Source organism: Coregonus clupeaformis, unplaced genomic scaffold (assembly GCF_020615455.1).
Source record: "Coregonus clupeaformis isolate EN_2021a unplaced genomic scaffold, ASM2061545v1 scaf0614, whole genome shotgun sequence".
NCBI classification, from domain to species: Eukaryota; Metazoa; Chordata; class Actinopteri; order Salmoniformes; family Salmonidae; genus Coregonus; species Coregonus clupeaformis.
The window spans coordinates 220001-237500 of NW_025534069.1; the positions used below are offsets into that span (position 1 = coordinate 220001).

The 17500-nt window shown below is 42.3% G+C and overlaps 1 protein-coding gene across 1 annotated transcript in view; it reads left to right on the forward strand.

Annotated features, from left to right (window-relative positions):
- The window catches only part of LOC121568188 (dual oxidase 2-like), a 39597-nt gene that overhangs the window by 16409 nt on the left and 5688 nt on the right, over positions 1–17500 (forward strand). Inside the window, exons 17-24 of the mRNA XM_045216124.1 lie at positions 1–96; positions 3667–3739; positions 5706–5750; positions 11177–11355; positions 13222–13452; positions 14432–14531; positions 14689–14738; positions 15774–15901. The exon at positions 1–96 is cut by the window's left edge and continues 80 nt beyond it. Coding sequence (XP_045072059.1) covers positions 1–96; positions 3667–3739; positions 5706–5750; positions 11177–11355; positions 13222–13452; positions 14432–14531; positions 14689–14738; positions 15774–15901 — 902 coding nt within the window. The remainder of the gene's footprint in view (positions 97–3666; positions 3740–5705; positions 5751–11176; positions 11356–13221; positions 13453–14431; positions 14532–14688; positions 14739–15773; positions 15902–17500) is intronic.

The window sequence follows — 17500 nt, forward strand, 5'->3', positions numbered from 1 at the left end:
GCTTCAACGACAAGGAACAGATCACCTGGGAGGACTTCCACTTCCTGCTCCGTGACCACGAGAAGGAGCTGAAGTTCGCCCAGCTCAACATTAAAGGTGACTATACAATAATATAGGATATACCACTTAACAGAGGCTTTAATCTTGAACAGCGCCGGAGAAGATGGCTGCCGTTTTACAGCCCTCTAACCAATTGTACTATTATGTGTGTTTTTCCGCGTTATTTGTAATTTATTTTGTACATAATGTTTATGCCATCGTCTCTTATAACCAAAAAGAGCTTCTGGATATCAGGACAGCGATTACTCACCTCGCATTGGACGAAGACTTTTTCTTCAACGAGTCGGACGCGAAGGATATTCTACAGACACCCGGCAAGGCCCAGATCCCCGTCATTCGCCTGAGGAAGAGACGGAGATATCGTGGGACGTAGGTCGGGGTGCCTTGTAAGGATCCGACGGCGAGCGAGTAAACTGCCTCTCCCATCAATACTATTAGCCAACGTTCAATCTTTTGAGAATAAAATTGACGATTTAAGATTACGGTTATCCTACCAACGGGACATTAAAAACTGTAATATCTTATGTTTCACGGAGTCGTGGCTGAACGACAACAATGATACCATTCAGCTAGCAGGCTACACGCTACATCGGCAGGACAGAACGGCTGGCTCCGGTAAGACAAAGGGTGGCGGTCTCTGTATATTTGTAAACAACAGCTGGTGTACAAAATCAAATACTAAGGAAGTCTCGAGGTTTTGCTCGCCTGAGGTAGAGTATCTTATGATAAGCTGTAGACCACACTATTTACCAAGAGAGTTTTCAGCTATATTTTTCATAGCTGTCTATTTACCACCACAAACCAATGCTGGCATTAAGATTGCACTGAATGAGTTGTACAAGGCCATTAATCAACAGGAAAACGCTCATCCAGATGCAGCGCTCCTAGTGGCCGGGGACTTTAATGCAGGGAAACTTAAATCCGTTCTACCTAATTTCTACCAGCATGTCAAATGTGCAACCAGAGGGAAAAAAACTCTAGACCACCTTTACTCCACACACAGAGACGCATACAAAGCTCTCCCTCGCCCTCCATTTGGCAAATCTGACCATAACTCTATCCTCCTGATTCCTGCTTATAAGCAAAAACTGAAGCAGGAAGCACCAGTGATTCGGTTAATAAAAAAGTGGTCAGATGACGCAGATGCCAAGCTACAGGACTGTTTTGCTAGCACAGACTGGAACATGTTCCGGGATTCTTCAGACAGCATTGAGGAGTACACCACATCAGTCACTGGCTTCATCAATAAGTGCATCGATGATGTCGTCCCCACAGTGACCGTACGTACATACCCCAACCAGAAGCCATGGATTACAGGCAACATCCGCACTGAGCTAAAGGGTAGAGCTGCCGCTTTCAAGGAACGGGACTCTAACCCGGAAGCTTATAAGAAATCCCGCTATGACCTCCGACGAACCATCAAACAGGCAAAGAGTCAATACAGGTCTAAGATTGAATCATACTACACTGGCTCTGACGCTCGTCGGATGTGGCAGGGCTTGAAAACTATTACAGACTACAAAGGGAAGCACAGCCGCGAGCTGCCCAGTGACACAAGCCTACCAGACGAGCTAAACCACTTCTATGCTCGCTTCGAGGCAAGCAACACTGAAGCATGCATGAGAGCACCAGCTGTTCCGGACGACTATGTGATCACGCTCTCCGTAGCCGATGTGAGTAAGACTTTTAAGCAAGTCAACATTCACAAGGCCGCTGGGCCAGACGGATTACCAGGGCGTGTACTCCGAGCATGTGCTGACCAACTGGCAAGTGTCTTCACTGACATTTTCAACATGTCCCTGACCGAGTCTGTAATACCAACATGTTTCAAGCAGACCACCATAGTCCCCGTGCCCAAGAACTCTAAGATAACCTGCCTAAATGACTACCGACCCGTGGCACTGACGTCTGTAGCCATGAAGTGCTTTGAAAGACTGGTCATGGCTCACATCAACAGCATAATCCCAGAAACCCTAGACCCACTCCAATTTGCATACCGCCCCCAACAGATCCACAGATGATGCAATCTCTATCGCACTCCACACTGCCCTTTCCCACCTGGACAAGAGGAACACCTACGTGAGAATGCTATTCATTGACTACAGCTCAGCATTCAACACCATAGTGCCCTCTAAGCTCATCACTAAGCTAAGGATCCTGGGACTAAACACCTCCCTCTGCAACTGGATCCTGGACTTCCTGACGGGCCGCCCCCAGGTGGTAAGGGTGGTAACAACACATCTGCCACACTGATCCTCAACACGGGGGCCCCTCAGGGGTGCGTGCTCAGTCCCCTCCTGTACTCTCTGTTCACCCATGACTGCATGGCCAGGCACGACTCCAACACCATCATTAAGTTTGCCGACGACACAACAGTGGTAGGCCTGATCACCGACAACGATGAGACAGCCTATAGGGAGGAGGTCAGAGATCTGGCCGTGTGGTGCCAGGACAACAACCTCTCCCTCAACGTGACCAAGACAAAGGAGATGATTGTGGACTACAGGAAAAAAAAGAGGACTGAGCACGCCCCCATTCTCATCGACGGGGCTGTAGTGGAACAGGTTGAGAGCTTCAAGTTCCTTGGTGTCCACATCACCAACGAACTATCATGGTCCAAGCACACCAAGACAGTCGCGAAGAGGGCACGACAAAGCCTATTCCCCCTCAGGAGACTAAAAAGATTTGGCATGGGTCCTCAGATCCTCAAAAATTCTACAGCTGCACCATCGAGAGCATCCTGACTGGTTGCATCACCGCCTGGTATGGCAACTGCTTGGCCTCTGACCGCAAGGCACTACAGAGGGTAGTGCGTACGGCCCAGTACATCACTGGGGCAAAGCTCCCTGCCATCCAAGACCTCTATACCAGGCGGTGTCAGAGGAAGGCCCTCAAAATTGTCAAAGACTCCAGCCACCCTAGTCATAGACTGTTCTCTCTGCTACCGCACGGCAAGCGGTACCGGAGTGCCAAGTCTAGGTCCAAAAGACTTCTCAACAGCTTCTACCCACAAGCCATAAGACTCCTGAACAGCTAATCATGGCTACCCGGACTATTTGCACTGCCCCCCCACCCCATCCTTTTTACGCTGCTGCTACTCTGTTAAGTATTTATGCATAGTCACTTTAACTCTACCCACATGTACATATTACCTCAACTACCTCAACTAGCCGGTGCCCCCGCACATTGACTCTGCACCGTTACCCCCCTGTATATATAGCCTCCCTACTGTCACTTTATTTTACTTCTGCTCTTTGTTTTTCTCAACACTTTTTTTTTTTTTTTTTTGTTGTTGTTGTTTTATTCTTACTTTTTTTGTTTAAAATAAACGCACTGTTGGTTAAGGGCTGTAAGTAAGCATTTCACTGTAATGTCTGCACTTGTTGTATTCGGCGCATGTGACCAATAAAATTTGATTTGATTTGATTTGATTTGATCCAGAGAGACTTACACGACAGAGTGTGCATTCGTTCATCTATATGTGTGATTCTTGTGGGAATTGAACCCACAACCTTGGCATTGCTAGATCCACTCTTACCAACTGAGCCGTACAGTACCTCTTCTGTCCTTGTCTCACCACTCACCCATACTCCTCTGTATATCTAGGGATGAAGAAGGAGGGGGGAAACAGACTGAGTCGACACCAGCGCGTGTCTTTCATCACACCAGAGAAGAACAGGTAAGATAACACCAGGGAGGTATCACCCGAGAGAGGAACAGGCAAGATAACACCAGGGAGGTATCACCCCAGAGAGGATCAGGTAAGATAACACCAGGGAGGTTTCACCCGAGAGAGGAACAGGTAAGATAACACCAGGGAGGTATCACCCCAGAGAGGATCAGGTAAGATAACACCAGGGAGGTATCACCCGAGAAAGGAACAGGTAAGATAACACCAGGGAGGTATCACCCCAGAGAGGAACAGGTAAGATAACACCAGGGAGGTATCACCCCAGAAAGGATCAGGTAAGATAACACCAGGGAGATATCACCCCAAAGAGGAACAGGTAAGATAACACCAGGGAGGTATCACCCCAGAGAGGATCAGGTAAGATAACACCAGGGAGGTATCACCCGAGAGAGGATCAGGTAAGATAACACCAGGGAGGGATCACCCGAGAGAGGATCAGGTAAGATAACACCAGGGAGGTTTCACCCGAGAGAGGGACAGGTAAGATAACACCAGGGAGGTATCACCCCAGAGAGGATCAGGTAAGATAACACCAGGGAGGTATCACCCGAGAAAGGAACAGGTAAGATAACACCAGGGAGGTATCACCCCAGAGAGGAACAGGTAAGATAACACCAGGGAGGTATCACCCCAGAAAGGATCAGGTAAGATAACACCAGGGAGATATCACCCCAAAGAGGAACAGGTAAGATAACACCAGGGAGGTATCACCCCAGAGAGGATCAGGTAAGATAACACCAGGGAGGTATCACCCCAGAGAGGATCAGGTAAGATAACACCAGGGAGGTATCACCCGAGAAAGGAACAGGTAAGATAACACCAGGGAGGTATCACCCCAGAGAGGAACAGGTAAGATAACACCAGGGAGGTATCACCCCAGAGAGGATCAGGTAAGATAACACCAGGGAGGTATCACCCGAGAAAGGAACAGGTAAGATAACACCAGGGAGGTATCACCCCAGAGAGGAACAGGTAAGATAACACCAGGGAGGTATCACCCCAGAAAGGATCAGGTAAGATAACACCAGGGAGATATCACCCCAAAGAGGAACAGGTAAGATAACACCAGGGAGGTATCACCCCAGAGAGGATCAGGTAAGATAACACCAGGGAGGTATCACCCCAGAGAGGATCAGGTAAGATAACACCAGGGAGGTATCACCCGAGAAAGGAACAGGTAAGATAACACCAGGGAGGTATCACCCCAGAGAGGATCAGGTAAGATAACACCAGGGAGGTATCACCCGAGAAAGGAACAGGTAAGATAACACCAGGGAGGTATCACCCCAGAGAGGAACAGGTAAGATAACACCAGGGAGGTATCACCCCAGAGAGGATCAGGTAAGATAACACCAGGGAGGTATCACCCGAGAAAGGAACAGGTAAGATAACACCAGGGAGGTATCACCCGAGAGAGGAACAGGTAAGATAACACCAGGGAGGTATCACCCCAGAGAGGAACAGGTAAGATAACACCAGGGAGGTATCACCCGAGAAAGGAACAGGTAAGATAACACCAGGGAGGTATCACCCGAGAAAGGAACAGGTAAGATAACACCAGGGAGGTATCACCCCAGAGAGGAACAGGTAAGATAACACCAGGGAGGTATCACCCGAGAGAGGATCAGGTAAGATAACACCAGGGAGGTATCACCCGAGAGAGGAACAGGTAAGATAACAACTATTTCTCATTTGACCAACATTTTGATTTTCAGGCTCTTATCAGGGTGTGATCGTGGACATGCTGATGATTTATTTGATGACATGATGATTACTTTTTCCAAGTAACCTGTTATTATATTTTTGTGACTCTATTACTCCACCCCTGTCTGCAGATATGATAACCATTTCGTTTTTAAATACTGTTCTGCAAGCCTCATGCTCCTTATTTAAAAGGGTCATGTCCTCTCTTCCTTAGCTCACCCTTAGAAGGGGAGACACCGTTCTCCAGCAGCCCGGGGAAAGACGGACAGGAGCTTCGTAGACGACAAGGGAAAAGGTAACTTAGACTTTGGGATTAAAATGTAGGGTTTTCAAAAACCTATTTTGTGAAGATGACCTGGCAAGAGTTCATTACAGGAACAATGTAATATAATGTGTACAATAGCCAACACAAGGACAACACTTTAGCTCTAGTCTTTGTCCTCTGACATCCTCATGGTAGAGTAGCAGAGAAGGGTTCATTTCACTAGTCTGAGAGCATGCTATAGTGTCCGTGCCGTTAATGGTTGTGGTGCATCTTAACGTCTTTGTGCTGTGGTGCATCTTAACGTCTTTGTTCTGTGGTGCATCTTAACGTCTTTGTTCTGTGCTGCATCTTAACGTCTTTGTGCTGTGTTGCATCTTAACGTCTTTGTGCTGTGGTGCATCTTAACGTCTTTGTGCTGTGTTGCATCTTAACGTCTTTGTTCTTTGGTGCATCTTAACGTCTTTGTGCTGTGGTGCATCTTAACGTCTTCGTTCTGTGCTGCATCTTAACGTCTTTGTGCTGTGTTGCATCTTAACGTCTTTGTTCTGTGTTGCATCTTAACGTCTTTGTTCTGTGGTGCATCTTAACGTCTTTGTTCTGTGCTGCACCTTAACGTCTTTGTTCTGTGGTGCATCTTAACGTATTTGTTCTGTGGTGCATCTTAACGTCTTTGTTCTGTGGTGCATCTTAACGTATTTGTTCTGTGGTGCATCTTAACGTCTTTGTGCTGTGCTGCACCTTAACGTCTTTGTGCTGTGCTGCACCTTAACGTCTTTGTTCTGTGGTGCATCTTAACGTCTTTGTTCTGTGCTGCATCTTAACGTCTTTGTTCTGTGCTGCATCTTAACGTCTTCGTTCTGTGCTGCACCTTAACGTCTTTGTTCTGTGGTGCATCTTAACGTCTTTGTTCTGTGCTGCATCTTAACGTCTTCGTTCTGTGCTGCATCTTAACGTCTTTGTTCTGTGCTGCATCTTAACGTCTTTGTTCTGTGGTGCATCTTAACGTCTTTGTTCTGTGCTGCATCTTAACGTCTTCGTTCTGTGCTGCATCTTAACGTCTTTGTTCTGTGGTGCATCTTAACGTCTTTGTGCTGTGTTGCATCTTAACGTCTTTGTTCTGTGCTGCATCTTAACGTCTTTGTTCTGTGCTGCATCTTAACGTCTTTGTGCTGTGTTGCATCTTAACGTCTTTGTTCTGTGCTGCATCTTAACGTCTTTGTGCTGTGTTGCATCTTAACGTCTTTGTTCTGTGCTGCATCTTAACGTTTTTGTTCTGTGCTGCACCTTAACGTGAGAGCACATCCAACCTCATGCAGTTGAGAATCAACTCAGTGGTCAAAGCTGGTTGAAATGACATCATACTGATGTCAGACTTCTTGGTACATTTGTGTTGTTTTAGATAAAGATTTCCTCATGACTTCTTATTTCTGATAATAAGTCATTGCTGGTCAATACCAGTAGTGATAATGAATGCATCCCAAATGGCACCCTATACCCTATATAGTGCACTACTTTTTAACAGAGCCCTGGTCAAAAGTAGTGCACTATATAGGGAACAGTGTGCCATTTGGAACGCAAGCAAAGATTGTTATATGCACCTGTAAGCTTTTAAATGCTGATAAGACAAAGTTGATGTTTTTCACCAAATCTAAGAATTCAGGTTCTTCCATATACACTGAGTGTACAAAACCTTATGAACACCCTCCTAATATTGAGTTGCACCCCTCCCCCCTCCCCTCCCTTTTGCCCTCGTCGGGGCATGGACTCTACAAGGTGTCGAAAGCGTTCCACAGGGATGCCGGCCCATGTTGACGCCAATGCTTCCCACAGTTGCGTCAAGTTGGCTGGATGTCCTTTGGTTGGTGGAACATTCTTGATACACACGGGAAACTGTTGATCGTGAAAAACCCAGCAGCGTTGCAGTTCTTGACACAAACCAGTGCGCCTGGCAACTACTATCATACCGTTCAAAGGCACTTAAATATTTTGTCTTGCCCATTCACCCTCTGAATGGCACACATATGAAATCCATGTCTCAATTGTCTCAAGGCTTAAAAATCCTTCTTTAACCTGTCTCCTCCCCTTCATCTACACTGATTTGAAGTGGATTTAACAAGTGACATCAATAAGGGATCATAGCTTTCACCTGGATTCACCTGGTCAGTCTATGTCAAGGAAAGACCAGGTGTTCATAATGTTTTGTACACTCAGTGTATAGTCACTATGCAGGACAAGTAAATAGAAAAGCTATCAACTTACAATTACCTGGGTTTCTTGTTAGATGAGTGTCTCACTTTTAAACCCACATAGGGCTTGTGAAAAAGCTTAGTTTTTATTTTAAAGCGAGAAAGAGGCTTGTTTCCACTACCTTCTTGCCTGTAATTGATTATGGTGATATCTTCTACATGTATGCCCCCGTGGCGTGATTACGTATGCTGGACGCTGCGTACCATGGGGCGCTGAGGTTTGTTTACGAACTCATGCCCTCTATTTGAGAGTGGGCTGGCCTTCCTTAGCTCTTCGGAGAATAAATCATTGGTTTTTATTCATAAGGCCATTCCCAGACAGGTCCCATTTTACCTGAGTACCTACATTTCCAGCAAACTAATGACAATTATCGCCTCATCGCTCACATGACTGTATCTCCTTGATGACACTTACGGCCCGTACAGAGCTACAGCTTCAACTGTAAAGTTTAAAGTAACTGTAAAGAACTTAAAGTTTAAAGTAACTGTAAATAACTGTAAAATTTAAAGTAACTGTAAAGAACTTAAAGTTTAAAGTAACTGTAAAGAACTGTAAAGTTTAAAGTAACTGTAAAGAACTGTAAAGTTTAAAGTAACTGTAAATAACTGTAAAGTTTAAAGTAACTGTAAATAACTGTAAAGTTTAAAGTAACTGTAAATAACTGTACAGTTTAAATTAACTGTAAATAACTGTACAGTTTAAAGTAACTGTAAAGAACTGTAAAGTTTAAAGTAACTGTAAATAACTGTACAGTTTAAAGTAACTGTAAAGAACTGTAACGTTTAAAGTAACTGTAAATAACTGTACAGTTTAAAGTAACTGTAAATAACTGTAAAGTTTAAAGTAACTGTAAATAACTGTACAGTTTAAAGTAACTGTAAATAACTGTACAGTTTAAAGTAGCTGTACATAACTGTAAAGTTTAAAGTAACTGTAAATAACTGTACCGTTTAAAGTAACTGTAAAGAACTGTAACGTTTAAAGTAACTGTAAATAACTGTACAGTTTAAAGTAACTGTAAAGAATGGTACAGTTAAAAGTAACTGTAAAGAACTGTAAAGTTTAAAGTAGCTGTAAAGAACTGCACAGTTTAAAGTAACTGTAAAGAACTGTAAAGTTTAAATTAACTGTAAATAACTGTAAAGTTTAAAGTAACTGTAAATAACTGTACAGTTTAAATTAACTGTAAATAACTGTACAGTTTAAAGTAACTGTAAAGAACTGTAAAGTTTAAAGTAACTGTAAATAACTGTACAGTTTAAAGTAACTGTAAAGAACTGTAACGTTTAAAGTAACTGTAAATAACTGTACAGTTTAAAGTAACTGTAAATAACTGTAAAGTTTAAAGTAACTGTAAATAACTGTACAGTTTAAATTAACTGTAAATAACTGTACAGTTTAAAGTAACTGTAAAGAACTGTAAAGTTTAAAGTAACTGTAAATAACTGTACAGTTTAAAGTAACTGTAAAGAACTGTAACGTTTAAAGTAACTGTAAATAACTGTACAGTTTAAAGTAACTGTAAATAACTGTAAAGTTTAAAGTAACTGTAAATAACTGTACAGTTTAAAGTAACTGTAAATAACTGTACAGTTTAAAGTAGCTGTACATAACTGTAAAGTTTAAAGTAACTGTAAATAACTGTACCGTTTAAAGTAACTGTAAAGAACTGTAACGTTTAAAGTAACTGTAAATAACTGTACAGTTTAAAGTAACTGTAAAGAATGGTACAGTTAAAAGTAACTGTAAAGAACTGTAAAGTTTAAAGTAGCTGTAAAGAACTGCACAGTTTAAAGTAGCTGTAAATAATTGTAACGTTTAAAGTAACTGTAAAGAACTGTAAAGTCTAGGTAAAAAAGCATTCCAGGACTCTGCCCCCACTACTTGGAACGAGCTACAAAAGTACATGAAACCACAGGAGCTCATCTCCTTAAATTATTTTAATGCTAGGGTAAAAACTATGGTGGAAAATTATTTAGTGGGCTGTCAGTGTTTAGACCCCTAGTTGAAACACTCCTCCCAAAACCAATGTGCCTGTTCAATGTGTAAACTGATGTTTTTAAACTGTAGTGTTTTAATGTTGTAAATGTCTGACACTTTGTGTGCTGCTATTTTGGCCAGGTCTTTCTTATATAAAGATATTGAGATTAACAATGAGACTAATCTGGTATAATAAAGGTTTAAAAAATATAGTTCTACTCCAGGGAAGTGTGAGTGATACCAGTAATTTTTTGGGTTTACCATGGTTATCTCAGGTTGTGTAAGAGACTTTGGTTGCTTTGTGGTTGACCGCATGTCTGGTATCTAGAGTGGTCCACCCAGTGATGCAACTTGCCTCTGTTTACCTCCATTATCAGATAACACACGACTTGAGTTTGAGCTCCTCAAATATAGGGATTATGGTGGTTTTACCATGCAGTATAGTACTTAGTATTTACAGTGGGGGAATATTCTCTCTATTTGGAGAACAGCAAAAATCACCCCAGCCTTTATCACATTGGTTGCTGTAGCTTAATATACCTCAGTCGATCTACAAACACAAACTATACAATTAGCCACATGAACACATTAACTCACATTAACTCAGCACCGGGATTAACAACTATAATTTAATACGTACAGAGGGATCTGTTAGCAGAAAAAGTATTTTATTAACAAAAGGTAAACAAATACTTTTGACTTACAGAACTTATTTTTTGTTGCAGTTTTACAGCTAATTTCCTGCAATTCTACACGTTTTGCCATGAATTATGTCATGTTCATATGACATCAGAGCGAGAGTGACTAACAAGATCACACACGATCTCTCAGACAGCACTGGGGCGATTTTGACGAAACATGGCTGAATGATGCGTCTTGCCATAAAGATCCGGCATTTACAAAATTACACTGATTGGCCCAAGGGGGGGCGCTGCATCATTCTTGGGGAACGACATGTTTACTGTTGCCTTGTTGTCAGATGTTGTTGTCTCCAAGACTTCCTGGTAAAATAAAGGTTTAAAAAAAAAGTTTGCGATAGTGATGAAGGCTCACTCTGAAACACGTTCAGCAATAAATAAATGCCATTGAAGTTAATTATGATGCCGCCCTGAACCTCCTTTTTTGCAGTTTCAGTTGAATAAATTATGTTTGGACAATAAAGTCGATCTGAATCTGAATCTGAATCCTAATATTAATCTCAGTCTTAACGACCTCCATCCTCCTCCCAGATCGGGCCTCCAGGGTCCTAAGGTCTACGTGAAGCCTAAGAAGGAGCGCTGCACCAGGAACGCCATCCAGCAGAAGATCCAGCACTTCAAACGCTTCGTAGAGAACTACCGTCGCCACATTGTCTGTTTCACCATCGTCTACGCCATCACAGCCGGAGTGGCTCTGGAGAGATGCTACTGTGAGTCGCGACGTCTTCCTCTTTTCTCTTCTCCTGTTTTGGGAGTTAACTGGTCCCAGATCTGTTTGGGCTGGTAAAAAGGGCTTTATAAAATACATTTGATTGATTGAATTTGACAAGGCCTGGCTGGTCCCAGATCTGTTTGGGCTGGTAACAAGGGCTTTATAAAATACATTTGATTGATTGAATTTGACAAGGCCTGGCTGGTCCCAGATCTGTTTGGGCTGGTAAAAAGGGCTTTATAAAATACATTTGATTGATTGAATTTGACAAGGCCTGGCTGGTCCCAGATCTGTTTGGGCTGGTAAAAAGGGCTTTATAAAATACATTTGATTGATTGAATTTGACAAGGCCTGGCTGGTCCCAGATCTGTTTGGGCTGGTAAAAAGGGCTTTATAAAATACATTTGATTGATTGAATTTGACAAGGCCTGGCTGGTCCCAGATCTGTTTGGGCTGGTAACAAGGGCTTTATAAAATACATTTGATTGATTGAATTTGACAAGGCCTGGCTGGTCCCAGATCTGTTTGGGCTGTCTTGCCAACTCCTATGATCCTTGGCAAGACAGCACAAATAGATTTGAGACCAGGCTCGGAGTAAACTGTGCCAACTGTTTGTTTTCAGCACCCTGAACCCAATCAGCTAAAGGCTTCCGCATATATAGGTTGGGTTTGCTCCTAGCAGAACTCGGCTCGGCGAAGCGACCGTCTGTTCTCTCATACTCCCTAAAGACCTTTTCTTGAAAAACGAGACATATTAGTGTTGTTTGTCCTTTTTTAAGCCACTGTACCAACAACAAATCCAGAAACACTTCCTCAAAATAGTCAGAATTAATTGAAGATAAATCAAGAAATCTATCATTAATTTTGACATTTTTGCTGAGGAGGTCTTAGTCGTGCAATTTTACATCTAGCTAAAATGTTTCGGTGCAGTATTTCTCAAGTGAAGAAATGTGCATGAAAAATAATATTCTCTCGTTGTTTGACAACAAACACTTTACGTTCGCACCCTTATTAGGAGTTGCACTGTTTACCAATCACCGACTAAGTTCGGCTACCGAACTTCGACTTGCCCCAATAAATACATTTGTGTGCATGAACAGCCGAAAAAAAAACCTTGGGCGAACACCAAAACGAAAAGCAACATCACAAAATGTTGTCATAATATATGTGCGAACTGTTTCGACCGGGAAGCTTAAGGCGGTTACAAGAGACTGTTTTGTTGACACAACTGATTCACTTAAAGCTGCAATATGTACGTTTTTTTGGGGCGACTCGACCAAATTCACATAGAAATGTGTGATATATAGATCTGTCATTCTCATTGAAAGCAAGTCTAAGAAGCAGTAGATCTGTTCTATGTGATCTATTTCTATGCTTCATGTTCATAAGTTTAGTTTTTGCGTCTTTTAATTTCGGTTTTGTACACCAGCTTCAAACAGCTGAAAATAGAATAGGGTACAATGGTTCTCTACACTATACTTGCTTGTTTTGTCACATAAACTGAAATTAGGTATAAACTATTTGAATTTTAGCAACCAGGAAATGTCGGAGCGATTTCTGCATAGTGCACCTTTAATTGGATATTCATAATTTGGTTGATTACTCATGCAATGCAGACTCCATTGCACTACAAAAGGCATCTGAAAATAAAGAGTGTGCTTGAACCTTCTGTCTGCCTGATCTCTGGGGCTGGTTTCCCAGACACAGATTAAGCCTAATCCTGGACTAAAAAACATACACAATGGAGAATTCTCCATTGAAAGTGCTTTGTAGTTAAGGACAAGGCATAATCTGCGTCTGGGAAACCAGCCCATAGAAGTAAGCCACTGGACTAACAGAAACAAACCCCCAGCTGTGTTTTTAGACTATGGTTTGCAGGCAGACTCTACGGGCATGCCGGAGACGTCGGCGGTGGGTATCACGGTGTCGCGTGGTTCGGCAGCGGCCATCTCCTTCCTGTACCCCTACATGCTGCTGACGGTATGCCGTAACCTCATCACCCTGGGACGAGAGACCTTCCTCAACAGATACATCCCCTTCGACGCCGCCATAGACTTCCACCGCTTCATGGCCATGTCCGCCATTTTACTCACAGGTCAGAGGTCACAGGTCAGACTGACCAAATCGAAACTTAACCCTAACCCTAACTCCTATCTCTAAACCTTCATGGCCATGTCCGCCATTTTACTCACAGGTCAGAGGTCACAGGTCAGACTGACCAAATCGAACCTTAACCCTAACCCTAACTCCTATCTCTAACCCTTCATGGTCATGTCCGCCATCATCTTCACAGGTCAGAAGAAGTGCACTATGCCATTTCAGATGGATCTTCACTCTTCTCAGAGTATGAGAACTAAAGGAGGGTTTTGACTGGTCTGATAACACACATACTGGTACTCACTGTAATAGAGATTTCACACCACATACTGGTACTCACTGTAATAGAGATTTCACACCACATACTGGTACTACATTTATCAATGCTAGTTCTACATATGACCGTGTGGGACTTTAACACAGTCACACAAGGTGTTTCCAGTACATGTATTATTTTTTTATTTTATTCCAACTTTATTTAACCAGGTAAGCCAGTTGAGAACAAGTTCTCATTTACAACTGCGACCTGGCCAAGATAAAGCAAAGCAGTGCGATACAAACAACAACACAGAGTTACATATGGGGTAAAACAAAACATAAAGTCAAAAATACAACAGAAAAATATATATACAGTGTGTGCAAATGTAGCAAGTTATGGACTTAAGGCAATAAATAGGCCATAGTGCAAAATAATTACAATTAGTATTAACACTGGAATGATAGATGTGAAAGAGATGATGTGCAAATAGAGATACTGGGGTGCAAATGAGCAAAATAAATAACAATATAGGGATGAGGTAGTTGGGTGGGCTAATTTCAGAATGGCTGTGTACAGGTGCAGTGATCGGTAAGGTGCTCTGACAACTGACGCTTAAAGTTAGTGAGGGAGATAAGAGTCTCCAGCTTCAGAGATTTTTGCATGTTGTGTTGTTTGTTCCTGACAACCCGTTTTCCCCCTTCCTCTCTCTCTCCTACAGTCACCCACTGTCTCGGTCACGTGGTAAACATCTACGTGTTCTCAGTCAGCGACCTCAGCATCCTGGCCTGTCTGTTCCCAAGGGTCATAGCCAACAATGGGTAATGACATCAGCATTATTTCACCATACAATACTCCTGGTAACTGTCTATGTCTCTATATTTACTGTGTGTTGACCATTTACTGTGTGTTGACCATTTACTGTGTGTTGACCATTTACTATGTGTTGACTATTTACTATGTGTTGACCATTTCCAGGTCTGAGATGCCGATGAAATGGTCGTGGTGGTTCTTTCAAACTGTTCCAGGTAGGACAGAATACAAGCCATTCCCAACGGTCAAGACAGTATGATGTCATAATTATGTAATTTCAACCAGTTTTGCCCACTGAAAGATAAAGAGCTACTTGATCTACAGTGCATTGGGAAAGTATTCAGACCCCTTGACTTTTTCCACATTTTGTAACGTTAAAGCCTTATTCAAAAATTGATTCAATTGTTTTTTTCCTCATCAATCTACACACAATACCCCATAATGACAAAGCAAAACAAATGTTTTTAGAAATGTATACCAACCCAAAAAACGGAAATACATAAGTATTCAGACCCTTTACTCAGTACTTTGTTGAAGCACCTTTGGCAGCGATTACAGCCTTGAGTCTTCTTGGGTATGACGCTACAAGCTTGGCACAGCTATATTTGGGGAGTTTCTCCCATTCTTCTCTGCAGATCCTCTCAAGCTCTGTCAGGTTGGATGGGGAGCGTCGCTGCAAAGCTATTTTCAGGTCTCTCCTGAGATGTTCGATCGGGTTCAAGTCCGGGCTCTGGTTGGGCCACTCAAGGACATTCAGAGACTTGTCCCGAAGCCACTCCTGCGTTGTCTTGGCTGTGTGCTTAGGGTCGTTGTCCTGTTGGAAGGTGAACCTTTGCCCCAGTCTGAGGTCCTGAGCAGGTTTTCATCAAGGATCTCTCTGTACTTTGCTCCGTTCATCTTTCCCTCGATCCTGACTAGTCTCACAGTCCCTGCCGCTGAAAAACATGCACCTGATCTCAATTCCGAGTCTCATAGCAAAGGGTCTGAATACTATAGGTATTTCAGTTTTAAATTTTTAATACATTTGCACAAATAACATTTGTCATTATGGGGTATTGTGTGTAGATTGATGAGGAAAAACATTAATTGAATCCATTTTAGAATAAGGCTGTAACGTAACAAAATGTGGACTAAGTCAAGGGGTCTGAATTCTTTCCGAAGGCGCTGTATCCAGTCTATATGTAATTCCATAAAGATTACAGCAGCTCAGTAATTCCATGTGTGTCTCTCTCCCTCTAACGTTACTCCAGGAATGACGGGCATCCTGCTTCTCTTCATTTTTGCGTTTATGTACGTCTTCGCCTCGCACTACTTCCGTCGAATCAGCTTCCAGGGATTCTGGCTCACACACTACCTCTATGTTGTTATCTACATTCTGGTGAGTACACAGATACAACATGTTGCTATATATACTGAACACAGCGATACAACATGTTGCTGTATATACTGAACACAGCGATACAACATGTTGCTATATATACTGAACACAGCGATACAACATGTTGCTATATATGCTGAACACAGCGATACAACATGTTGCTATATATACTGAACACAGCGATACAACATGCTGCTATATATACTGAACACAGCGATACAACATGTTGCTATATATACTGAACACAGCGATACAACATGTTGCTGTATATACTGAACACAGCGATACAACATGTTGCTATATATACTGAACACAGCGATACAACATGTTGCTATATATACTGAACACAGCGATACAACATGTTGCTATATATACTGAACACAGCGATACAACATGTTGCTATATATGCTGAACACAGCGATACAACATGTTGCTATATATACTGAACACAGCGATACAACATGCTGCTATATATACTGAACACAGCGATACAACATGTTGCTATATATGCTGAACACAGCGATACAACATGTTGCTATATATACTGAACACAGCGATACAACATGTTGCTATATATACTGAACACAGCGATACAACATGTTGCTATATATACTGAACACAGCGATACAACATGTTGCTATATATACTGAACACAGCGATACAACATGTTGCTATATATACTGAACACAGCGATACAACATGTTGCTATATATACTGAACACAGAGATACAACATGTTGCTATATATACTGAACACAGCGATACAACATGTTGCTATATATACTGAACACAGCGATACAACATGTTGCTATATATACTGAACACAGCGATACAACATGTTGCTATATATACTGAACACAGCGATACAACATGTTGCTATATATACTGAACACAGCGATACAACATGTTGCTATATATACTGAACACAGCGATATAACATGTTGCTATATATACTGAACACAGCGATACAACATGTTGCTATATATACTGAACACAGAGATACAACATGTTGCTATATATACTGAACATAGCGATACAACATGTTGCTATATATACTGAACACAGCGATACAACATGTTGCTATATATACTGAACAAAAATATAAACGCAACATGTAAAGTGTTGGTCTCATGTTTCATGAGCTGAAATAAAATATCCCCAAAATGTTCCATACGCACAAAAAGCTTCTTTCTCTCAAATGTTGTGCACAAATATGTTTATATCCCTGTTAGTGATCATTTGTCGATCAATCCATCCACCTGACAGGTGTGGCATATCAAGAAGCTGATTAAACAACAAGATCATTACACAGGTGCACCTTGTACTGGGAACAATAAAGGCCACTCAAATGTGCAGTTTTGTCACACAACACAATGTCACAGATGTCTCAAGTTTTGAAGGAGCGTGCAGTTGGCATGCTGACTGCAGGAATGTCCACCAGAGCTGTTGCCAGCGAATTGAATGTTCATTTATCTACCATAAGCCGCCTCTGTCATTTTAGAGAATTTGCCTGTACGTCCAACCGGCCTCACAACCGCAGACCATGTGTAACCATGCCAGCCCAGGACCTCCACATCCGGCTTCTTCACCTGCGGGATCG